The 25,797-nt window shown below is 45.4% G+C and overlaps 1 protein-coding gene across 4 annotated transcripts in view; it reads left to right on the top strand.

The window, feature by feature from the left end:
* The window catches only part of TTC7B (tetratricopeptide repeat domain 7B), a 215,793-nt gene that overhangs the window by 37,208 nt on the left and 152,788 nt on the right, over positions 1–25,797 (top strand). For 2 of the 4 annotated variants that reach the window (XM_068254574.1, XM_068254576.1), the window contains exons 4-6: positions 223–353; positions 14,371–14,495; positions 17,377–17,400. In XM_068254574.1, the coding sequence (XP_068110675.1) occupies positions 223–353; positions 14,371–14,495; positions 17,377–17,400 (280 nt within the window). The remainder of the gene's footprint in view (positions 1–222; positions 354–14,370; positions 14,496–17,376; positions 17,401–25,797) is intronic. The other 2 variants (XM_068254575.1, XM_068254577.1) reach the window with 1 other exon arrangement.

The following is a 25,797-nucleotide window of genomic DNA, read 5'->3' as shown; positions in this document are numbered from 1 at the left end:
GCACCCGACTAAAAGAGCCTGGGGAGAACACTGATGCTGCTTTCAAATGTATTTATTTTTTAAGGAGTTTTGAATGGAGCAGAATACAGAGGTTGCCATCTCTTTGAAAGTCACACTGATCTGTTGTCCTCTGCAGTTCCTGAGTCGACGAATGTTCCATGCAGTTCTAAATTAATCCGCCATGAGACGGAAGACTTACCCTCCTTGCTCTGTGTCTTTCAGGTCTCTGTCTGGAAAGGCTGCCAGTCTCGGCTTCTACAAACAGCCTGAATGTGGACCGGGACCAGGAGATCATCACCTGCTATGAGAAGGCTGGAGACATCGCTCTGATCTACCTGCAGGAAGTGGAACGGGTGAGTGCGCCTCTCTCACTGGTCTCTGGGGATTGCACTCATCCTGCACCCCCACTCCTGGCCTTCTTGTACTTATCAGTAGACACGAGGTGTGGTTGGGGAGCAGCAGAGGAACACGTGTATTTGGATAGCAGCTGATCAAGATGTGGTGTGGTTGGGAGCAGCAGAGGGACACTGTGGTTGGGGAGCAGCAGACTGAGGTGTGGTGTAGTTGGGGAGCAGCAGACTGACATGTGGTGTGGTTGGGAGCAGCAGAGGGACACCGTGGTTGGGGAGCAGCAGACTGAGTTGTGGTGTAGTTGGGGAGCAGTAGACTGAGGTGTGGTGTAGTTGGGGAGCAGCAGACTGACGTGGTGTGGTTGGGAGCAGCAGAGGGACACGTGTGGTTAGGGAGCAGCAGACGGAGATGTGGTATTTGTGTAGCAGCAGAGGGACACGTGGCTGGGGAGCAGCAGATGGATATGTGGTGTGGTTGGGGAGCAGCAGAGGGACACGTGTGGTTGGGGAGCAGCAGACGGACGTGTGGTGTGGTTGGGGAGCAGCAGAGGGACACGTGGTTGGGGAGCAGCAGACGGACATGTGGTGTGGTTGGGGTGCAGCAGAGGAACACGTATGGTTGGGGAGCAGCAGAGGGACACGTGTGGTTGGGGAGCAGCAGACAGATGTGTCTGTGGTTGGGGAGCAGCAGAGGGACACATGTGGTTGGGGAGCAGCAGACAGACTTGTGGTGTGGTTGGGGAGCAGCATAGGGACACGTATGGTTGGGGAGCAGCAGAGGGACACGTATGGTTGGGGAGCAGCAGAGGGACACGAATGGTTGGGGAGCAGCAGAGGGACACGTGTGGTTGGGGAGCAGCAGACGGAGATGTGTGGTTGGGGAGCAGCAGAGGGACACATTGTGTGATTGGCTAGCAGAAGTTGGAGGCATAGTGTGGTTGGGGAGCAGCAGACGGAGATGTGGTGTGGTTGGGGAGCAGAAGACTGTGGTGTGGTTGGGGAGCAGAAGACTGTGGTGTGGTTGGGGAGCAGAAGACTGTGGTGTGGTTGGGGAGCAGAAGACTGTGGTGTGGTTGGGGAGCAGAAGACTGTGGTGTGGTTGGGGAGCAGCAGACTGTGGTGTGGTTGGGGAGCAGCAGACGGAGGTGTGGTTGGGGAGCAGAAGACTGTGGTGTGGTTGGGGAGCAGGAGATGTGGTGTGGTTGGGGAGCAGGAGATGTGGTGTGATTGGGGAGCAGCAGAAGGACACGTGTGGTTGGGGAGCAGCAGATGGAGATGTGGTCGGGGAGCAGCAGAGGGACACATGGTGTGATTGGCTATCAGAAGTTGGAGGCATAGTGTGGTTGGGGAGCAGCAGATGGATATGTGGTGTGGTTGGGGAGCTGCAGAGGGACACATGGTGTGATTGGCTATCAGAAGTTGGAGGCATAGTGTGGTTGGGGAGCAGCAGACATACAGCTTCTGACAAGTTGGCCACATGCAGGAGTCCTGAGTGTTGCATTCGTCTACAAACACCTGTAGATTCCTGGAATCTATCTGGGATTATCTGATTTTCTGTTTTGTTTTGGGGGCATCAAAATAGACTTTAATCACTTTATATTTACGGGTGCATAGACTTTGTGAAACTCTGTATTATGTTTTATTAATAGGCCTGATCTTTGTCATTTGCCTCATTCCGATCTATAATATGGACTTGGATATTGATATACTATCTGTACCCTTACCCAGTCCCTGGTGGTAACCTTCTACGCTTACTGTGCCCACACTTTTTTACTTTGCCTATTGTGCACTACTCTGTACTAATATTTGATAATTGGCTATGTACCTGCACCTGTACACTTTTTCTTTTTTTAATCGAAATAAAAATAGTGTTACAAAAAAAAAAAATAGTTTAATCTGCTTTCCAAATACGCTCTTATCTGCCTCATGCATTGGGAAGGAGAGCAGAGGTAAAGAGTTGTGGGTAACTGTCTGCACACTTTACACTACTTTTGCCTTAAACCGCTGTGCATTGCACATGTAATAGCGTGGCGTAGCCACAAGGGGCAGCACTTCATAATGCGGTGAAGGAAACGTCAATAGATGGTAATTCTCTCCAAATTTCCATTTCTTCTGTCTTGACAAGTATGGATTTTTTCATAAACTCTGAGAGCGGCAGAATCTCCCGGGTTCTCGCTCACCCTCGCAGAGTCGCAGCCAAGTCATCCGTCTAATAAACCTCAGTTCATTATTACACAAAATTATTATTGCTTGCGGAGATAAAAATAACAGAATTATGCATTCCTATCGATTGCAAGCGAGAGGTGGAAGCGGGACGTCACATTTCTGGAAGCACCTCAGATAGGACTCTATTATGCCAAACCTGAGAGCGATGAAGGGGCACTCCGCACACAACTGACCAGTCCTTAATGGCAACCTAAACTGAGAGGGATATGGATGTTTCCTTTTAAACCATACCAGTTGCCTGGCAGTCCTGCTGATCTCTTTGGCTGAAGTAGTGGCTGAACCACACACCTGAAACAAGCATGCAGCTAATCCAGTCTGACTTCAGTCAGTGCACCTGATCTGCATGCTTGTTGAGGGGCTGTGGCTAAAAGTATTAGAGACACAGGATCAGCAGGAGAGTCAGGCAACTGTTATTTTAAAAGGAAAAATACATGTCCTCAGTTTAGGTTTCCTGTAAAGGACAACTATCGATTAAAGCAACCTTTTTTTTTTTTTTTTTTTTTTTTTTTTTTTTTTATGCTAGGGCACACATTACCACAAGTATACACTCGTTAGATTAGCATCAGATAGATTTCTGATCTATCTGATGTGTTTAGGAACATTTTTTGCTAGGAACAGATTTCCAATAGATTTCAGTTTGAAGTCTATTGAAAATCAATCTGATAGCATTTCTTTGCCATCAGATTTCCATTAGGGCCAATGCAAAATAAGCAATCTCAACAGATCGACCCAGATTTTCCAGCATGTCAGATCGATTGAAATCGATCAATTGGTCAATCGATTTGCAATCGACCAATCGATCGCTTTTGATTGATCAATCGGCCAAAAATCGGCTGAGGGTATGGGCCCCTTTACACAGCTCTTCCTCTGTGCTGTAAAATTACACCTCCAAATACAAAAAATGTTGGCTCTTCAGGAGTGGACCATATTCCTGCTCAAGGGAGCTGCTATCAACTCCTCAGTGTATAGTCTAGTAATCACCTAGCTGAAAGAATCTTATTCAGGTGGTGATAAAGGGTTAAAGTGGATCCGAGATAAACTTTTACTCCTTGCATAATTGTGTTCCTTTCTTATAGTTTATAGGGCATTCCTCAAAACAAATACTTTTCTTTTTGTTTTGTTTTGTTTTAATACCCTTAATTCCCTATATACTAAACAAGCCTCACCCACAGCTCCTTTTGTGCCTTGGCACTGTAGCAAGGGCTTATGGGAGCTCAGTCTGAGCAGAAGGAGGAGCTTACTAGCCATTGATTTCAGAGGCAGAGGGGAGGAGGTAGGAGAGAGGGGACTGAATTTACACACAGGCAAGCTGATAGCACCTCCAGCCCTCAGCCTGTGACAAACAGAACATGGCTGCCCTCATTTGTATCACAGCAATAAATAATCATAAACTTTTGAAGCTGTTCGCAGCTAGATATGCTGTGTAAACGATCTAAATTTATATATATGTATGTAAACGATATATATGTGTGTGTGTGTGTGTGTTACTTGTTCTAGTTAACTTTTCATCTCTGATCCGCTTTAAGTTTTCAGCAATGTGAGTTTATTGTCTTCACTTATCTGATTGGTCACAAAGGCATTATCAGTATGTGACAGCACATATAGTAGGCACAGCTTTGGAAATTGCATGGTGCAGAGAAGTGTAACATCACAAGCAGTCAGTCAGGAGTGGTGTATACATTTGTGAGCTGGGTGAGGAACGAAGGATGATTTTTAAAGCAGATACAGAGACCTGTGGGAATAAATCATGTGCCCCTAGCACAAGTGGCAGGGGCGCTACCAGCATACAAGCGAGGCACGCTTCAGCTTTGGGCCTCTCTGTACAGAGGGGCCTCGCTCTGCTGCTGGCGACCGCCTACCTGCCCTGTGCAGCCCTCTGGGGCCCACAGTAAGTTACTCACATAGCCCCGTTCCTGTGCGGAATCCTCACCGCGCTCTCCTCCAGTCGCCGGGCCCGCTCTCTCCTCCTGTCGCCACTGGTTCGAGTCCTATCTCCATGGTTACCCGCTGCTGCCTCTCATGTCGTCAGAGGTGCCGCCGGAAATAACCAGTGCAATAGGATGCGGTGAGAGGAGAAGAGCGCGGGGAGAGCAGGAGAAGCCGAATTGAGGAGTCCATGTTGGAATGGGGTTATGAAAGTACCTTTCTAACTTATACTGGGCACCTATAGCTTGCTACCTATACATGGGCACCACCTGTACTTGGCTATAAATATACTGCAGCACCTATAGCTCGCTACCTATACAGGGGCACCACCTGTACCTGGCTATATATATACTACAGCACCTATAGCTCGCTACCTATACAGGGGCACTACCTGTACCTGGATACCTATATTAGGGGACCTATACCTGGACACCTATAGGTGGGCACCTATACCTGGCTAGGACGGGGACAAGAGCTGACACAGAGGGAGACAAGGCGGACATTAGATGCAAAAGGGGAGAAAAGAGGCACTGGGGAACAGAGATGAGATGGAGACATGAGGTGACACAGAGGGGGACAAAACGGGCACAAACTTAGGTGACACATGAGGCACAGGGAAAACAGCGGGGGACAAAAGAAAACTGATTCGGGTTAAGTGTGGACATACAGTCCCTATCTCATTTGTTAACCGGGGACTACCTGTATTTTGCTAGTATTTGGCTCCACCCACATCATGTCATGACCTGGCCCACTTTTTCGGCGTGGCCGTTTACTTTAGTGGTGGAGCCACGCCCATTTTTATGGTGTAGATATTTGATTTTGAAATAATGATACAGTGTGTATTTTCACTATGAACTGAGAAAATAAAAGTATTTTTAATGGTAAAAATCAATCTTATTGGCTCAGGGAACATATATTCCCTTTCACAAATTAATGCTGCAGCAGATAGTGGTAAAGGTTTTGCACAGGAGCAAGCCCAATCGTGCACAGTTGTGCTTCAGCTACACGACTTATATCTACGTCCTCGTGGCTTAGATGAAGTCTCAGAGGACGTAGATATACTGTAGTGGTGGAAAAATTCATTAAATCTCTCAGGGATTGGAGGTGGAATCGGCGGCTTAGCTCCTCAACTTGCTCCATCATTATGAGGTCAGTCTTTCATCGACCAGCCTTTATTTTTAAACATTATAGCATAGGAGGGGCTGAACTTCCATGTTGGGCAGATCCAAGAGCTATGGGGGGCACCCAGTGGGCGATTGAGTCTGCTTATTTCCACCTACAATAGTACTGTTTCCCCTACTCCAAATATAAGCCGTAGCATTTTTTTTTTTTAAGGTTTTTGAGGATCCTCCAAATCTAAGCACCACTCCAAAAATAAGCCCAGTTACTGTTCATAAAACAAGTCAATGTAAATAGTATCGAGGCAGCTACATGTAAAAAAAATTATATCAATTCACAATAGAATGCAGCAGAGCAAATAGACCTTCCAAAAAGGAAAACCGACCAAGAAAAAATGCACTCAAAAAACCCCACGAGACCAAAGACATTAAAGAGAACCTGAACTGAAAATTAAAAGTCAAAATAAACATACACAGGTCATACTTACCTCCTGTGTAGTCTGTGCAACAGAACTGACATGTTATGGACTAGTCCATCTCCTCATGGGGGATTTTCAGGGTTTTTCCTTGTTTTCAAAAGCATTTCCTGAACAGCAGTTTAAAGGAGAACTGTAGTGAGGGGTATATGGAGGCTGCCATATTGATTTCCTTTTAACCCATTCGCGTTCCGTCGTTTTCACTTGAGAAATGTTCACCTCCCATTCATTAGCCTATAACTTTATCACTACTTATCACAATGAACTGATCTATATCTTGTTTTTTCCGCCACCAATTAGGCTTTCTTTGGGGGGTACATTTTGCTAAGAGCCACTTTACTGTAAATGCATTTTAACAGGAAGAATAAGAAAAAAACGGAAAAAAATCATTATTTCTCAGTTTTCAGCCATTATCCATTATAGTTTTAAAATAATACATGCCTCCATAATTAAAACTCACGTATTGTAATTGCCCATATGTCCCGGTTAGGTCCAGTACAGCCGCGGTGCGATGCGTCTATGTAGCCGCATCTCATCGCGTGTATTGGAAACGAGGCCTAAAGGTGGCCACACACCATACAATTTTTTTAAATATCTGTTCAATTTAAGAATTGCAATGAATTTTTCTGACTGATTGTAACATTTGAAAAATATGACCAATGTACCACACACCTATGTTCAATTTTTTTCCTCATTTATGATAAAAATGATTGGAAACTCAGAGAAAATTGCTAGGGTGTGTATATTAATAAATTAACAATCCAACACACACCATACAATCTTGAGTACAAATTTAAGAGAAATATCTGGCCTTCTGGATCGATTTAAATCGAAAAAAAACCGGGAAATCCGATCGGATTTTTGTCGAATGAAAAAAAGAAGCTTTCGATTTTTTTGAGAGATACAACCTTTTTTTTATCGAATTACTGTAAAATAGAATCATTTTATTGTATCGTGTGTGGCCACCTTAAAGAGAATCTGTATTGTTAAAATCGCACAAAAGTAAACATACCAGTGTGTTAGGGGACATCTCCTATTACCCTCTGTCACAATTTCGCCGCTCCTCGCCGCATTAACCACTTTACCCCCGCGCGTACGTATTTCTCCGCCCCTTTTTCCATCCTTTAACAACCAGGGACGGAGAAACACGTACTTTCCGCGTTCCCAACGCTGCCCGCGCTCCCGCTCGTAAACACGCCGCCCGCCGCTAGTAAACACGCCGCCGCCCGCTCGCCCAGAGATCAATGAACGGGAAAATCCATTCCCGTTCGTTGATCTAAGCCCCGCAATGATCAGCTGCTCTCCTATGGGCAGCGCGATCATTGTGAGAAAAAACTCACGTGTCCAGCCGCCTCCTACTTCCGGAAGCTTGGAGGTCGCATTAAAACAAAAAGTTACTGTGGCCATCTTGTGGCCAAATAGTAAACTACACCCTACACATTTTTCACATACAAATAAATGACTTTTACACATAAAATTAACCCATTACCTCCCACACTCCCCATTTTTTTTTTTTTTAATTAAAAAAAAATTAAAAAATTTACAATTAAAAAAAATACATAAATAATTACCTTAGGGACTGAACTTTTTAAATATTTATGTCAAGAGGGTATAACACTGTTACTTTATAAACTATGGGCTTGTAATTAGGGATGGACGCAAAAATGAAAAAAATGCACCTTTATTTCCAAATAAAATATTGGCGCCAAACATTGTGATAGGGACATAATTTAAATGGTTTTATAACCGGGACAAAAGGGCAAATACGTTTCATGGGTTTTAATTCCAGTAGCATGCATTATTTAAAAACTATAATGGCCGAAAACTGAAAAATAATTATTTTTTTCCCCACATTTTTCCTATTTTCCCATTAAAACACATTTAGAAAAAAATAATTCTTGGCATAATGTCCCACCTAAAGAAAGCCTAATTGGTGGCGGAAAAAACAAGATATAGTTCATTTCATTGCGATAAGTAATGATAAAGTTATAGACGAATGAATGGAAGGAGCGCTGAAAGGTGAAAATTGCTCTGGTGCTCAGGGGGTAAAACCCCTCAGTGGTGAAGTGGTTAAAAGTAGTCAAAAACAGTTTTAAAAAGTTTGTTTATAAACAAGCAAAATGGCCACCAAAACAGGAAGTAGATTGATGTACAATATGTCCACACATAGAAAATACATCCATACACAAGCAGGCTGTATACAGCTTTCCTTTTGAATCTCAAAAGATCATTTGTGTGTTTACCTTCTGTCCCCTTCTTCTCTCATGCACTGAACATTACAGGCTTCCTGCAGACAGCTCTGCCTGTGCCTGTGTTTGTAATTCCTCAGTATGTGTCAGCCAGCTACTTTCACAGCCTAACAGAGGAGGATTTTTATCCAGCACTCTTCTATCACTGATAAGATAGCAGAGAAGCTGCTGACTTATGTAAATAAAACACACACTGGAGTGTGCATAGAGGAACAGACCAGCACGGAAGAGTTGGCAGCCTTCCAGACACAAGCCGACAAGTCTGACAGGGGAAAGATACATTGATTTATTACAGAGACCGTGATAGTACAAAGTGCTGCAGTGAGCCAGAACAGATTAGAATAGGTTTAGGAACTTGTAGGATGGTAGAAAAAACGTTGTAATTTTTGTTACAGAGTCACTTTAAGGCTCTGCCAGGATCAGTGGGTCTTGGGGTTAATAACCGACCTACTGGTGCATAATTTATTAGACAGGCGAAGCTCCACCTCCTCTATTGGCAAGACAGTGGCGGCCATTTTTTTTCTAAAGCCCATGCCAGTTTGCCAGTTGCTGGAGGGGTTGTTCTGCGCCCAGGGGCTCGGCGCCTTTTGAGCCACCATGTTAATTGTACAATATGTCGGCCAGGGTTCCTTGGAGACTGTGCAGGGGTTCTTTGGCATTTTAATCCATCGTGGGGGAAGTATAACCGAGTGCACTGTAATAGGGGGTACTGTAAAAAATAAGCACTAAATTGTGAGTCAGAATAGTAATAGACATAGTATAATGAGTGGCAGTGTAATAGGGGCTAGTGAAATAAACAGCCTCACCTACTCCTGAAAAATAAATGCAGGGGTTCCTTGAAATCCAAAAGTCTTTTTGCAGGGTTCCTCCAGGGCAAAAAGCTTGAGAAAGGCTGGCTGGTATATGTAGTATAATGTGTGTATTTGCCATGCAGTTTATTCCTATATCCACTAGGGGCAACGCTGCATTACGCGACGCAGAAGCCATCAATAGTTGTAATTTTCTCCAAATTTTCCATTACCTCCATCCTGACAAGTATAGATGACTTCATAAGCGTCATCCGTGGAAGAATCTCCGGCGTTCTCCTCGGCCTGCGCTGCCAGAGTGCGTGATTAATAAACCGCAGTTCATTAATACGTAAAAATGATCCCAGCCTGCGGAAATAAATATATTAGATGTACGCGGTCCTATTGATTCGGAGAGGGCGAAGTGAAAGTGAGACAATATGGCTGCCCAATGCGGAGAGATTTTCTGTGACGAACGGCGGCCGTTCAAGACTGCGGGAGATAAGCTGACTCTGCGAATCGGCATTTTTTAGTGGCTGGATAGTGTACTGGTTTAGGGCACCGCCTTTGACATGGGAGACCAGGGTTCGAATCCTGGCTGGGTCAGTACCTATTCAGTAAGGAGTTCAAGGCAAGACTCCCTAACACTGCAGGGTGGCCTCCTGAGCGCGTCCCAGTGGCTGCAGCTCTTGAGCGCTTTGAGTCCGACAGGAGAAAATCGCTATACAAATGTTAGTATTATTATCATTATTAACTTCCGGTTATGAATTTCTTCCCCTGAGGATCCGAATGAGAAAAGGAAAAGATTTCTCATGGGAAAGGGGTCATCAGCTACTGATTGGGATGAAGTACAGTTCTTGGTTATGGTTTCTCGAATCATCAGTGCAGCCTGGCAGTTAGGCAGCACTGGTTCAAAGTGGACCTGAACTCTTGTACAGAATAGAGAAATGTACCCTGTATGTATTTAGAGAGTTTAGCCTGTTTAATTCCCCCTCATTTGTGTCTAATCACAAGTTGTAATTTGGTCTCTTCCCTGTGTCACCTGACTGTCACAGCAGATAAGGCAGATAAGATCATTTGAAAGCACAGGATGTTAACCTTCCTGGCGCTAACCCCGAATTTTTTTTTTGCTGGACGCAGCTAGCACTTTGCTAGCTGCGCCAGCACACTGATCGCCGCCGCCCGCGCCCGATCGCCGCTATCCGTTGCGGCGCGCGGCCCCTACCCCCAGACCCGTGCGCTGCCTGGCCAATCAGTGGCAGGCAGCGCCGAGGGGTGGATCGGGACTCCCAATGACGTCATGACGTCGGTGACGTCATCCCGCCCCGTCGCCATGGCGACGGGGGAAGCCCTCCAGGAAATCCCGTTCTTTGAACGGGATTTCCTGATCGGAGATCGCCGAAGGCGATCGAAGAGGGCGGGGGGATGCCGCTGAGCAGCGGCTATCATGTAGCGAGCCCTGGGCTCGCTACATGATTTAACCACTTGAGGACCCACCCTTTACCCCCCCTTAAGGACCAGCGCTGTTTGAAGGGATCTGTGCTGGGTGGGCTCTGCAGCCCCCAGCACAGATCAGAGGGCACGCAGAGCGATCAGATCGCCCCCCTTTTTTCCCCCCTATGGGGATGATGTGCAGGGGGGGTCTGATCGCTCCTCCGTGCAGGCTAGTTGTGGGGGGGGGCACCTCAAAGCCCCCCTCCGCTGCGACATTCACCCCCCTCCCTCTCCTACCTCTCCCTCCCGGTGATCCGGGCTGCACAGGACGCTATCCGTCCTGTGCAGCCAGTGACGGGACGTCCCCTGTCACATGGAGGCGATCCCCGGCCGCTGATTGGCCGGGGATCGACGATCTGCCTTACGGCGCTGCTGCGCAGCAGCGCCGTACAATGTAAACAAAGCGGATTATTTCCGCTTGTGTTTACATTTAGCCTGCGAGCCGCCATCGGCGGCCCGCAGGCTATTCATGGAGCCCCCCGCCGTGATTTGACAGGAAGCAGCCGCTCGCGCGAGCGGCTGCTTCCTAATTAATCAGCCTGCAGCTGGCGACGCAGTACTGCGTCGCTGGTCCTGCAGCTGCCACTTTGCCGACGCACGGTATAAGCGTGCGGTCGGCAAGTGGTTAAAAAAAAAACAAAAAAAAAAACTGCCGCCCTGCCTCCTGGCGGAGTTTTTCATACCGCCAGGAGGGTTAATATGTCTGCTTCCATGAAAGCAGGAAGTAGACATCCTGCAGATTTATTGCAGGATTTTTATCAGCTCTAACAAATGTTTTCTGTAAAGGTCATTATGCTGTTGCGTATCTTTTAGAGCAGAGTGGAAGTTCGGAGTTCAGGTCCGCTTTAAAGTAAAGAGGCTCAGTGTGCTTTGAAATTGCTTCGGTAGCGGCTGCTACTCCTTCGAATCTGATGTACTTGTGCTGCACACGCATAGTGTCTCAGTTCCACATCTCTCTTTCCGCGTGTGCGTGCCGAGATCGCCAGAGAAGCAGGGTGGTGTAAGTCGGAATTGTTGGTTTCAATAAACTGAAGAGTCGGAGTCTACTGATTTTTGAACCGAATCCATAGCCTTTGTAAAAATTAGACTAAGGAGTCAACGAGTCGGAGCAATTTTGAGTACCTGGAGTCTGAGTTGGAGTTGGTGGTTTCATAAACTGAGGAGTCGGTGGTTTTTGTACTGACTCCACAGCCCTGACAGACGCACATGTGCGGGACAAGTAGATCTGGTTCAAAGGTTGGCGACTTAATCAAGTTGCAGCCGCCAACGGATCGATTTACAAGCAGGCGGAGACTCTCAGGAGAGAAGAGAGACCTAGGTAAGTGTCTGCAAACATGCCCACACCTATGTATGTGCCCCGATTTCACCCCCTCCCCCGATATATCACCTCTATCTTCCTTTAAAAGGAGATAAATATGGCATTCTCCATATTCCTCTCACTTCAGTTGTGCTTTAGGCCTCTTCTCCACAGACAGTTGATGGGCAGTGAAATGCCTTTCAAACTCTCACAACTGCTTGCTGCTGCCTGGTAACTGCTCACTGCTGCCTGGTGACTGCTTGCTGAGCACACAGTTCAACAGTTTGTGGAAAAGAGGCCTTAAAGCAGGGGTCTCAAACTCGCGGCCCACGGGCCATTTGCGGCCCTCGATACAATATTTTGTGGCCCTCGCCGGCAAAAGCTTCCTTATAGTTCGCTTCAGTGCTCCCAAGTAATCCGCCGCATCCCCGCCGCTAAACGAGGGCTGCAGAGCCCCCAAATCGCCCGGGGGGCAATCGGCTGGCATTTCCTGGAAGGGGCAGAGCTTTCAGCTTCAGCTCTGCCCCTCCTGACGTCAATCGCTGTACGGATCGCCGCCTCTCCCCGCCCCTCTCTGTGAAGGAAGAGTGAGAGGGGCAGGCAGAGGCGGCGATGCGCCGTGATTGTGAAATTCCTTATGAATCAGAATCAGAATCACTTTATTTCGCCAAGTACAGCAAAAGCTGTAATCGGAATTATTTTTGGTACACATGGCATAGGCCTAAATTAGTATAATACAAGACAGACGCACAACATGTACACTTTAAATGCATTGCTATTACAAACACAGGTAAATAATGATAATAATGATAATAGTAAAGGTGCAGGTAGTGGCCACGAGTCAATTTCGATGAGCCCAGCTAGAGTGCGCAGGTATGCGGGCCAGATAGGGGGAGGTTGGAGTTCAGAAGTCGAACAGCTTGGGGGAAGAAGGTGTTCTTCCGCCTGGTGGTTTTGGATGGTATAGCCCTATAGCGACGGCCCAGCGGGAGGAGCTTGAAGTAGCGGCTGCCAGGGTGAGCGGGGTCACGGGAGATCATGGTGGCCCTCTTCCTCATCCTATTTGAGTGGATGAGGCCCAGCCTCATCCTGACTTTGCCTCCTGCGGCCCCCCAGGTACATTGAGTTTGAGACCCCTGCCTTAAAGAGAACCTGAACTGAAAATAAAAAGTCAAAATAAATATACACAGGTCATACTTACCTACTGTGTAGTGTACTACTCAATCTCTTTCTCCTTTCCTGCATTCTGTTTGTCCAATGTGATCGATGGAATTCTCCGTCCTCCATTTTGAAAATGGCCATTACCCCCTAACAGCTTCCTGGTCAGCATACTGTTCAACTTATATCGCTCACTTGAGCCATAGGGAAACATGGACATTACCTTGCACATTCAGTTGTAACTGACAGCAGCTGATATGTAACTGATAGCAACTGGTATATTTAAGTTCTGACAAAATCTTGTCATAACTGTAAGGGATCACTGTAAGAAGAAAATGGTGGGCTTCTGAGAAGAACTGACAGCGAGGGAAGTATGTAATATTCATTTGCAGATACATCATCTGTTTATTTTAAATAATTTTACTCAGTTCAGGTTCCCTTTAAACTCATGTCTAGAGATGGGCAATGAGATGCTAATAATTTTGGCTTGTGAGCAAATGTAATGCAAATTGTATGCAACTTGGAATTGGTCTAATTAAATGCACTTCCAGCCAATTTTGAGTTTGCCCATTCCAATCTGCATTAAAGGACAACTGAAGGGAGATTTTAGTATTTTTAAATACAAATAAAAAAAAATAATAAAAAGAGAGGTAATGGCTTACCTCTCCAGAAGATATAGACACCAGTTCAACTGGAAAAAGGTTTTTATTCAATAAGCAATCTGACACAGGTCATGGCCCGCTTCCTCAGGCCAATACAAAATGCCTTGATAGCATAGGGGAGAGATTAGAGGCGCCTCTAATGTCTAAAGATACATTTCTTGTGTGCTTCTCTGTTTTTTCTTGTGGGAATTCTCCTGACCATGGATTATCTACTGTATAAATACACCCAGTGATATACCTACTCGGGGGTTGCCACCATGGGCGTAACTACAGGGGAGCAGTCCCTGCCACCTACAGGGGGCCCAGAGACTTAAGGGGGCCTTAACTACTACTTTACTCCCTCCTTCAGATTAGGTGTATTCGTGGTTACACATGTTATGGGTGTAAAAGCGTATGATGTCCACACTTGTTTTGTGAATTTTGCAAGATTGGCCCCCAGGCTGTAAGGGTCACCAAGGGGAGGCAAGGGAAAGAGTGTGAACATTTGGGGGGGCGGGGCATCAAGGATTTGCATGATTTGTAGCCATGCCCCTAGGTGCCACAACTTCCAGGAGTTTGTAGTGACATTTTTTAGGCCGGGAGTAAATGGTTGTTGAAGTCCTTCACGGTCTTTCTCTGTTCTTCCTCAGGCCGCGGCAGCGAATATCCAGAATCGCAGTCCTAAGCCTGGGCCAGCCGCTCCAGACCACCAGGAGCTGAGCTTCTTCCTGGAGACCGGCCTCCAGAGGGCACATGTGCTTTACTTCAAGAACGGGTGAGTTTTGTTTTATGGTCTTCAGAGGACCTGACTCCATTCATGCAGGGACTTGTCACCATTCTTATCAATCTAGGCAACTGTGAGCAGGAGAGAGTGTTACAGTAAAAAAAAGTCTCTAATTTTCCAAAGCAAAGTCCCCAAACTTGGGAGCTGACACCAGGTCCTTTCGCGGCCTATAGAGTGGGTGTATCTTTCCTACATAGCTGCAGAAATGAAGGTTTTCTTGTGCTGGCTGAGCTTCCTGGTCAAAGTTCTAGAAGTGGATCACAGTTTTTCTTTAATTTTTTTCTCATTAAAAAGTGCTCTCTATGAAAATTCTTTGAATCTTGCAAAACTACATTAACCACTTAGGTCTATCTGGATGGATATATCCAGACAGCCTGCCCTGCTGCCGCTGCGCCGGGCGCGCTTCCGCCTCCCGCTAGCCCCGAGATCAATGAAGGAACATAGTTCCCCTTCATTGATCTAAGTCCTCGGCAGAAAAACCGATGCCTTTGTACCAGAGGCTGCAGTCTTTCTGCGCAAAAAAAGTTTCCCGTCCTCCTTATGCTTCCTGGAAGCGAGAACATTCGCTTCCAGGATACATTTTTTTTTTACTGTGGCCATCATGTGGCCAAATGGTAAAACTACATCCACATACATTTTTTATTAAATAAACACATACTGTATTATTACATTTAAAATTAACTGTTTCCCTCCCACACCAAAAATTACCCAAATAAAATTTTTAATTAAAAAATACCGGTAAATAAAAATTACAATAAAAAAAACCCCAAAAAACACATCAATAGATGCCTAAGGGTCTGAACTTTTTTAATATGCATGTCAAGAGAGTATATTGCTATAATTTTTTAAAATTATATGCTTGTAAATAGTGATGGACGCAAATTATAAAAAATGCACCTTTATTTCCAAATAAAATATCGGCGCCATACATTGTGATAGGGACATAATTTAAACGGTGTAATAACCGGGACAAATGGGCAAGTAAAATACATGGGTTTTAATTACGGTAGCCTGTATTAATTTCAAGCTATAATGGCCAAAAACGGAGAAATAATGATTTTTTCCCATTTCTTTCTTAATGTTCCTGTTAAAATGTATTTAGAATAAAATAATTCTTAGCAAAATGTATCACCCAAAGAAAGCCTAAATGGTGGCGGAAAAAATAAGATATAGATCATTTCATTTAATAAGTAGTGATAAAGTTATTGGCGAATGAATGGGAGGTGAAAATTACTCGGATGCATAAGGTGAAACAACACTGTAGGCTGAAGTGGTTAAATGTATTAAAAACATCTGAATAGATTTTCTTTAAAGGAAATCTGACGTGAAAATAAATGCTGTTTAAAACATTTACAAGCAAGAAAATACTCAGAATACTTGTTACAGTACATTTTCACCTACTTTTTGGTACTTATTTCATTGTAAAGTGCTGAAAAGTTATTTTAAACAGAAGATGAAAAATTATCTCCTAGGAGAAAACTCATGAGAAAAAGTGAATTGCATACGGGCCGGAGTATAATTTGTAAACTGCAAATATTAAATGATGCAATGTTATACGAAAAAAAGCTATATACCCGAATACAAGCCGACCTCATGTATAAGTCGACTCCAATATTCAACCCTCTTTAGCTGGAATTTTTTATTGACTCAGGTATAAGTCTACCCAGCAAAGTAAATGGCTGCACTTGGGGCTCAGGAGGGGTTAATGACTGCACTGCATACAGTATTGAAGCTATTAACCCCTTCTGTCCCTTAAAGAGAACCCGAGGTGGGTTTGAAGAATGTTATCTGCGTACAGAGGCTGGATCTGCCTATACAGCCCAGCCTCTGTTGCTATCCCAAACCCCCCTAAGGTCCCCCTGCACTCTGCAATCCCTCATAAATCAGAGCCACGCTGCTGACAAACAGCTTGTCAGAGCTGGCTGTGTTTATTTCTATAGTGTCAGTCTGCTGCTCTCCCCGCCTCCTGCAGAACTCCGGTCCCCGCCTGCATTCCTATCCCTCCCTGCTGATTAGAGGGAAGGGATGGGGGCAGGGACCGGAGCTATGCAGGAGGCGGGGGGAGCAGCCGAGACTGACACTACAGATGTAAACACAGCCTCACAGCACGGCTGTCATTTATGGGGGATTGCAGAGTGCAGGGTGACCTTAGTGGGGTTTGGGATAGCAACAGAGGCTGGGCTGTATAGGCAGATCCAGCCTCTGTATGCAGATAACATTCTTTAAACACACCTCGGGTTCTCTTTAAGTGCACCCAATACCTCCTCCAGGCTCTCAAGTGCTGCAATTATTCACTGTAGCCCAGTATTTTCCCCTGCCCCATTCCTTGTTAATTGTTGTGGCCAGGACGTTCAGACCTGTGTTTTCTTGGCATTTCCTTTCCTCAAAGTTTTTCACTTACCACTTGGTAAATTGCTCCAAATGGGAATGTCACTATTAGTACACACATTACTCAGTGTGCTCAGTGTTGCCTGTGACTCGTGTACAAGTCGACCCCTATACTTCTGTGAAGTGAATCAGACCTACATTTCTAGACTTATACTCGAGTATATACAGTAACTGAAAATAAAAATGAGACTTTTTTTTTCTTTGCCACTAATGTCCTATTAATTATCCGTACTACGCACACAATTCTTTATATCATAAGGTTTTTGTTTTTTTTTTGCTTCAGTGTTGTAGAGCCATTTTGTGGTAAATCTTATGAATGGGTACATTGGCTCCGGCCTGATAAACTGTGCTTGTGTTGTATTTGTATTCATGTCAGAAATGTTTTGTTTTTCTGTCTGTGTGGATTGTTTTGTTGGGTCTCCCGGTCGTTTGTTTTGTATTTTCTTTAGTCATTTATCTGTGTGTTTATAACACTCTGCTGCAGGATAAATTATCACGAGGATGAACAGTATGTATTCTGTGTGATCTGTCTGTCCTCATGTAGCCCCCGTAGACTCGTGCATGAGCCATGGTAGAGCTGATTTCCCCCCATATTACTAAACCCTTCCGAGTCATGTGACCACCTGACAGCGCAAAGAGCCTAGCTGCTAGGCAAAGCTCAGTGACTCTCCGCCAAACAGATTGGAGCTTTCATCTTGGTTTAGCAGTTTCTGATTGGTTGCGGAGGGTTGCTGCGCACTGCATATTGCTCTTTGCTATATTAAAGGGGTTGGCGCAGATTGTTTATGGACATTTTTTTTTATATAATTGTTTATTTTAAAAATTGTTTATATCTTTTTCTCCTCCCCTCTCCATAGTACACTACATGCAGCCTCCTGTCTCCCTTCTCCATAGCTCAATACATGCAGCCTTCTGCCTCTCCTCCCCATAGCTCAGTACAGGCAGCCTCTCCTCCCCTCTCCATAGCTCAGTACATGCAGCCTCCTGCCTCTCCTCCCCATAGCTCAGTACATGCAGCCTCTCCTCCCCTCTCCATAGCTCAGTACATGCAGCCTCTCCTCCCCTCTCCATAGCTCAGTGCATGCAGCCTCCTGCCTCTCCTCCCCTCTCCATAGCTCAGTGCATGCAGCCTCCTGCCTCTCCTCCCCTCTCCATAGTACAGTGCATGCAGCCTCCTGCCTCTCCTCCCCATAGCTCAGTACATGCAGCCTCTCCTCCCCTCTCCATAGCTCAGTACATGCAGCCTCCTGCCTCTCCTCCCCATATCTCAGTACATGCAGCCTCTCCTCCCCTCTCCATAGCTCAGTACAGGCAGCCTCTCCTCCCCTCTCCATAGCTCAGTACATGCAGCCTCTCCTCCCCTCTCCATAGCTCAGTACATGCAGCCTCCTGCCTCTCCTCCCCTCTCCATAGTACAGTGCATGCAGCCTCCTGCCTCTCCTCCCCATAGCTCAGTACATGCAGCCTCTCCTCCCCTCTCCATAGCTCAGTACATGCAGCCTCCTGCCTCTCCTCCCCATAGCTCAGTACATGCCGCCTCTCCTCCCCTCTCTATAGCTCAGTACATGCAGCCTCATGCCTCTCCTCCCCTCTCCATAGCTCAGTACATGCAGCCTCCTGCCTCTCCTCCCCTCTCCATAGCTCAGTACATGCAGCCTCCTGCCTCTCCTCCCCATAGCTCAGTACATGCAGCCTCCTGCCTCTCCCCTCTCCTCCCCTGTCCATAGCTCAGTACATGCAGCCTCCTGCCTCTCCTCCCCATAGCTCAGTACATGCAGCCTCCTGTCTCCCCTCTCCTCCCCTGTCCATAGCTCAGTACATGCAGCCTCCTGCCACTCCTCCCTTCTCCATAGTATAGTACATGCAGCCTCCTGCCTGTCCTCTCCCCTCTCTATAGGACAGTACATGCAGCCTCCTGTCTCCCCTCTCCTCCCCTCTCCATAGCACAGTACATGCAGCTTCCTGTCTGTCCTCCCCTCTCCATAGCACAGTACATGCAGTCACCTGCCTCTCCTCCCCTTCCCTCTCCTCTCCAAAATTGCCTATTTTACTATTCAGTAATAGGTTTCACATCCACAGAAATGTGGGATGGGGCATTTTACCCGGCAGTATAACAGATATAAACAGATGTCAGCCAGCTTGTAATTCAGCACAAATGAGCACCAGAACAATTTCTGAAATAAATTGGAATCTGATGAGAAGGAAGGCCTGTCGCCTACAGGATTTGTGTGTGTTTAGCCTCCTGTAGTGTCTGAGATGCTGCAACCCCTTTAAATAATCCCGATAGGTTAGAATACCCCTTGTTGTGTCCCGTCCTCCCCAGAGGTTTGCTGGGAAATGAATACAGATGGCTCTGACTGTTCATTTCATCCAACTTCAAAGCCTGGGGACTTGTCAGCGTCTGCTTTTATTTAAACTGGAATCTGATCTGTTGATGGACATATCCAAACCGTTATTTGTTTGTTTTTATTTCTGTGTCTTGTCAAGTGTCACTCCAGCCATAATGTGTATTTAATTTATTATGGAGCTTGTGGCTTCATAAACCCTGAAAGATAACAGAATGGGCGGGGTTGGTTCACAAGGAGTATGTAGCATTAGTACACCTGTCACTTTCTAAGGGCTCTTTCACATCAGGGCAGATTTTCTGTGTTTCAACGCAACGGGTAAAGTTTGCGTTACCCAAGGTGAAATGAAAGTCCATAGACTTTCATTTTAGCTTTCACATATAACGCAGCCTTTTTGTGCGTTGCGTTACACTGCACCCAGGCGCAGTTTTTCGGCCGACGCTAGCTTTATGCATTACAATGTTAGTCAATGTAAAACGCACACTATGCGCGTTTTTAATCCGTTAACGCAGGCAATCAGTCCCAGAATGCAACAGAGGAACAATGTAGAAAGTTGAAAGCTAAAAAGAAAAAAAAATTATTTGCGTTTTTCTATTTGCTGTAACGCATTGAAAACGGATTAAAAACGCACACTCACTGCAGTAAAACGTATGCTTTGAGCGTTCTCCAACGCAAGCTCTGATGTGAAAGAGCCCTTATGCCTAACAAAGTAATCAGGGTTAGTGACATAAAGACATTTCAGCTAGACCCAAAGCTGAACATGGCAGAGATTAATGGCGGCTGAAAGGTGTGTTTTACAGGAGGACCTAGATCTGTAGCGCACAGGAAGTAGCTGTTGAGAAATTGTAGGACCACGTCCTGGGAGTATGGCTGCTCAAATCCGGTTTACTGGGAGATATCCGGATAGTAACTATCCGGGTATCTCCCGGTTCCGGATTTGAGCAGCACTAGATATAATATAAGCGCAGTGTAATAATAACAATCAGCAGCCAGAGATTTTTTTCCAATCCACCATGGAACAATATGTCAAAGATAAAAGATAATTCTCAGCACTTTCTATTGCACTCCTGCACATCCTCTGATGACAGCAGAAGGCCGAAACCTGGTCAGGAAGGAGATGGGGCATTCCCTGAACTACAGTCCTGCTGACTTTCTCAGCACTTTGCATTTTACTGGTTATTGTGCAATAGTGTATTGATGCGTTTTTAAAGCAAAAGTGTCCAGTGTGCATGAACGCAAGATCTGTTATTTTTTTTTTTTTTATGATTTTGAGTTGTTGCAACTGTGTATGAACTTAGCCCTGACTCCTGCATATATGTTTTTTGGGGTGATGGTCACTGTCTCCGATATTGAACACAAGCTATCTGCTCGCAGGAAGCTACTCCTTTCCCTAGCAATCAGCAGCATCGACAGCCATACTATCCCAGGAAAAAAACACATATATAAGTAGACTACTTTTTCTACTTGAATAACATGTGTATTGTACTGTGTATGTTTTGATTTCTGTGGATCTTATTTATTAAACAGAAAACTGTTCTAGGCATTTTCCATCAAATCTGACTGAAGCCAATCCTGATGTCATTTCCTCCCTTACTCTTCTTTCTTTATCCTGCCTAAAATGGTGTATGCATTGTCAGGCCTCCTCCCCACTGAGCATTGTAGAAACTGCACTGTCATGTCTAGCTTGCTTTCTAAACACTTGTGTGAGCAGTATAGATGGTATTTCAGCAGCTTCTGCAGAGGGGTGAGCTGTATTTTTCTTCTCAACCTGGCACACTGAACTGCCCTCAGCCAATCGGTGAGGAGCAGGAATATGGGAGATGAGATAACAAGCTTCCCTCTCCCTGGCAGTGTTCCAGAATAGGGCCAGGCTGAAGGAGATAGATTCATTACAGCAGACACATTTATGATTACATTGGAATGCTTGCAATGCAGGGTCAGGTTATAGACTGCATAATAAACACAGAGCAGTGGGTAAATGGAATTTGATTTTATGTCTGACAATCCCGTTTTAAGGGCCCTTATCCACTGCTTGTGATTGGTCGACTGTGCTGCTGAAACAACAGAAATTGTGTTCCGCTGTTTCCATTGCCATCGTCCTTATTTGATTTGTTTTTGTTTTTTTGCCAACCCATTGCCTGCTGCATTTATTCTGCGATCGCGTTTGGGTTCATGTTAGTGGGAACGCTAAACACATGGTGCTATGCAATCTTCTTGTCATTTCTGTTAATATTTCTATATAAATACCAATAATAATTATATTTCTATATAAATACATAATAATAATAATAATATGGTAGGACATTAGACGGACTATGGTAGGGCGTTAGACTATGACTATGGTGGGAGTAGATTGTGAGCTCATCTGAGGACAATAAGGGACATGACTATGTACTCTGTAAAGTGCTGCAGGAGATGTCAGTGCTATATAAATAAATAATAATAATATGGTAGGACATTAGGCTATGGCTATGACAGGGATTAGACTGTGAGCTCCTCTGAGGACAGTCAGTGACATGACTATGTACTCTGTAAAGTGCTGCAGGAGATGTCAGTGCTATATAAATACATAATAATAATAATATGGTAGGACATTAGGCTATGGCTATGACAGGGATTAGACTGTGAGCTCCTCTGAGGACAGTCAGTGACATGGCTATGTACTCTGTAAAGTGCTGCAGCAGATGTCAGTGCTATATAAATACATACAGGATTTCTGTCCCTTTAGATTTTTCTATTCTCTGGTGAGAGGAGAGTATGGAGAGATATTCCGGTCTGGGGTGGCATTGGCGTCTCGCCGCTGTGGTCGGTACTCTGTTTTCCGAGCGGCGGCCGTCTTCCCGCCTGACCTTTAATTGCATTGTACATTGGATTAGGGCGAAAGCAATTTTCTGCGATTTAATGAAGATCAAGCCTCTTCCCTCTCGCAAATGGAGTCGCCGGTGATTTGGAGATTGTTGCCTTTCTGTTATAAATGAAAGCACTTCCTGCTCTCAGACACGGAGAAATTAAAAAGCTTCATCATCTCAATGGCGCGGCGCTCTGCAGGGAGTTATTACTGGTCGGCGCCGGGCATCGCTGGGTGCAGAACAATTAAAGCAGGACTCCGGCCAGCGGCTCCAAATGTCCTGATATAACTGTAATCACTTGTCATAAATGATAAGCGTGGTATTTGAGAGAGCACCTGCTTTAATACTGATACCTGCGCCCCTCATTAGGAAAGGTCAGTGAGATGCAAATCATTACGAATTGATGTAAGATTGTCCAAATTTTGTCTTGGGCTGGGAGGGGCTTGGAGGGAGCATACTCAAAGCAAGGTCATCCACCAGGCAACCTAGGCAGGTGCCTGGGGCCTAGCGGGTGTCAAGGGGCCTACCTGCCATCTTCTTTGATCTCCTAGGCCCCCATTCCATCTTAATTCATCTCTGTCTGTTCAGAAAACCATGAGTTTTTTTTATGCCATATGTGTTTTTGCGTTTTGTGTTTTCGTATGTTTGCAGGTACATTTTGTATTTTCATGCAATTAATCTAATAAAATACCGCGCTGAAGATAATTACTGTCTCTTTAAATCGTGATGCGCAATAGCAAAAAGTCACTTAACTTATATACACATAGGGTTATCGCGCTACAAGCTCACAGTCCCAAATGGATGCAACACAGTTCACTTGAAGAAATCGATATGTTCAATCCAAAGACCACCAGGAGCAAACACTTAAAGGATACCCGAAGTGACATGTGACATGATGAGATAGACGTTGGTATGTACAGTGCCTAGCACACAAATAACAAGGCTGTGTTCCTTTTTCTCTTTCTCTGCCTGAAAGAGTTAAATATCAGGTATGTAAGTGGCTGACTCAGACAGGAAGTGACTACAGTGTGACCCTCACTGATACGAACTTCCAACTATAAAACAAGTCAGTCAGGACTGATTCAGCCTCTTACATACCTGATATTTAACTCTTTCAGGCCGAGAAAGAAAGAAAAGGAACACAGCCTAGTTATTTGTGTGCTAGGCACTGTACATACACATGTCTACCTCATCATGTCACATGTCACTTCGAGTATCTTTTAAAAAGAGGAGACAAAACTTCATAAGGTAATATTGTAAGTTTCAATAATCCCTTCACCACGTCCACCTGTGAGACTTATAACCTTCTCCCACAATTCCACACCGCACCTAGTGAGTGACAAGCACCCTCCCACTCAGCCCGCACTCTCCCGGGCGACCTCTAGGATGAGAGGTATATGAATCGCTTTTGGGGGCTATGTATTCACAGGCAGCACGAGTTTCCCAGCTTCTCGTTTGCGGCATATATATCAGCAGAGTCCCTTCTCAGACTTCAGATCAGCCACACACTAGGACTCAAAAGGGAGCGACCGTAGTGAAGTACTATTTATTAAAAAGTATTAAAAACAGATATTGTACTCACAATGTTCTAGAAGTTACAAGCGTGTAGCATATGGTGTTCCCAGGACACCGCTCCTACCGCATCAGCCTCTGTAACCTTAAAAGAGGCCAATCTGCGCCGCCATTCAAACCCAGTCTCCTTGCACCACCGTAGGCTCTTCCCTACGCGTTTCGTCTCGAAAGACTCGTCAGGAGCTTTTTAGCGGCAGTTGCCATTTTAATAATCAGCCTTTTTATCTAAAGGTAAAAATACAGTATCATGTGTATTGTCTTTTCAAAAGTACATGCGGTTTTTTCACAGCTCATAGGTAAGTATAGTATAAACAAGGAGTGCCTACACTTTTTCGGAGCACAAGCTACTTAAAAAATTACCAGGGCAGAGGGATTCACCCCTCCCCCCCCACCCCCTCCCCCCCAAAAAGCCTTTCATAGAGGTAGCATTGACAGTCGGTCATTCACATAAAGTTTCAGTTCCTATCAGAAGCTCATTATTTTCTTTTAACAGTGATTCCTTCCAGTTATGACAATATTTTGTCAGAACTGAAATATACCAGTTGCTGTCAGTTATATATCAGCAGCTGTCAGTTACACCTGAGTGTGCAAGGTAATGTCCATGTTTTCCTATGGCTCAAGTGGGTAATATTGCCGTTTAACAGTGTGCTCACCAGGAAGTTGTTATGGGGTAATGGCCATTTTTAAAATGGAGGAGGGAGAATTCCATTGATCACAACAGACAAATGGGACGCAGGAGAGGAGAAAGAGATTGAGAAGTAGACACAGGAGGTAAGTATGACCCGTGTATGGTTATTTTTACTTGTTATTTTCAGTTCAGGTTCTCTTTAAAGAGAAGCCGTAACCAAGAATTAAACTTCATCATAATCAGTAGCTGATACCCCCTTTCCCATGAGAAATAGTTTCCTTTTCACAAACTGATGATCAGGGGGCTCTGTAAGGCTGATATTGTGGTGAAACTCCTCCCCCAGTGTGATGTCAGGACCATGGTTCTGACTTCACACTGAGGGAGCGTTGTTGCATTATGGGAATTCAACTGCCAAAAAAGCAAACAGTTTCTCCTTCCAGTGGCATCGCCTGCCAGCAGTAAAAATGTCACCATGTGATAAATGTCAGAATGTAAATCAGGGAGTGGAAAGATTTTACAATGGGCAAACACTGACTAAATCATTCATACATAATTATTGTAAAAATGAAGCACTTTCTTTATTACATTTATTTTCACTGGAGTTCCTCTTAAAGTTTCACTTAGAAATTGCTTGCTCGCTGGAAGAATTAGCATTTTATTGAGCATAATCTCCATTTATATCGGAGGTTTCTGGCTATAAGATGATGCGGACGGCCGGAGTGACGGGTCGTGTTTCAGCGCTCGGGTGATTAAGTCTGTAAAACAATCAGGCCGGTGTGCGAGCCAAGATGAGCGCCGCTAATGGATATCAGCGTGAGATCTTGTCAGCCGCGCTGTTAGCTGCTTTGATAAAACCGTCAGTAAACACGGCTCACAGATCACTTCCACCCGGGAGCCGTCCTGATGCCAACACACTATAAACTATTAATTAGCAGCTTTCATAACTCGTTCCCCACCAGGAAGACACGAAACACATCAGTGAAGGACATCGGTGTTACCAACCTTAGAAAATTTTACTGACAATGTTTTTTTTGTTTTTACTGACATCTGATATTGCTAAAATTACAGACCCTGTACTGAAAAAGTCCCCTGGGGGTACTTGCCTCAGGAGGGGGGAGCCTTAGGGTCCCAATGAGGCTTCCCCCTCCCCTGTAGCTGCAGGCAATCCAGCGCTGGCTCCCCCAAAGCGTCCCGGAATCCTCGCTCAACAAGCCTAACAAGCTAGATTTATCCAGTGGGTGGCACTGTTGCGGCTCTCAGCACGGAAATAGACGGAAATAGCCGATCTCTGTCGAGTCCGCTCTACTACGCAGGGGCTGGAGACTTGCGCCTGCGCAGTAGAGCGGCCAGACAGCGATCGGCTATTTCCGCCTATCTCAGAGCGGAGAGCGGACACTGCGCCTGCGCTGGAGCCGGGAAAGTAAATATTTAAATCCCCGCTGTTTGGAGGTACAAAGGAGGACGGGGGAAGCCGTGATAGGATCCGGAGGCGTCCCCCACCCGAGGTGAGT

This window comes from Hyperolius riggenbachi, chromosome 9 (assembly GCF_040937935.1).
Source record: "Hyperolius riggenbachi isolate aHypRig1 chromosome 9, aHypRig1.pri, whole genome shotgun sequence".
Classification (NCBI taxonomy): domain Eukaryota; kingdom Metazoa; phylum Chordata; class Amphibia; order Anura; family Hyperoliidae; genus Hyperolius; species Hyperolius riggenbachi.
This window is presented reverse-complemented; position numbering and strand designations above follow the sequence as displayed.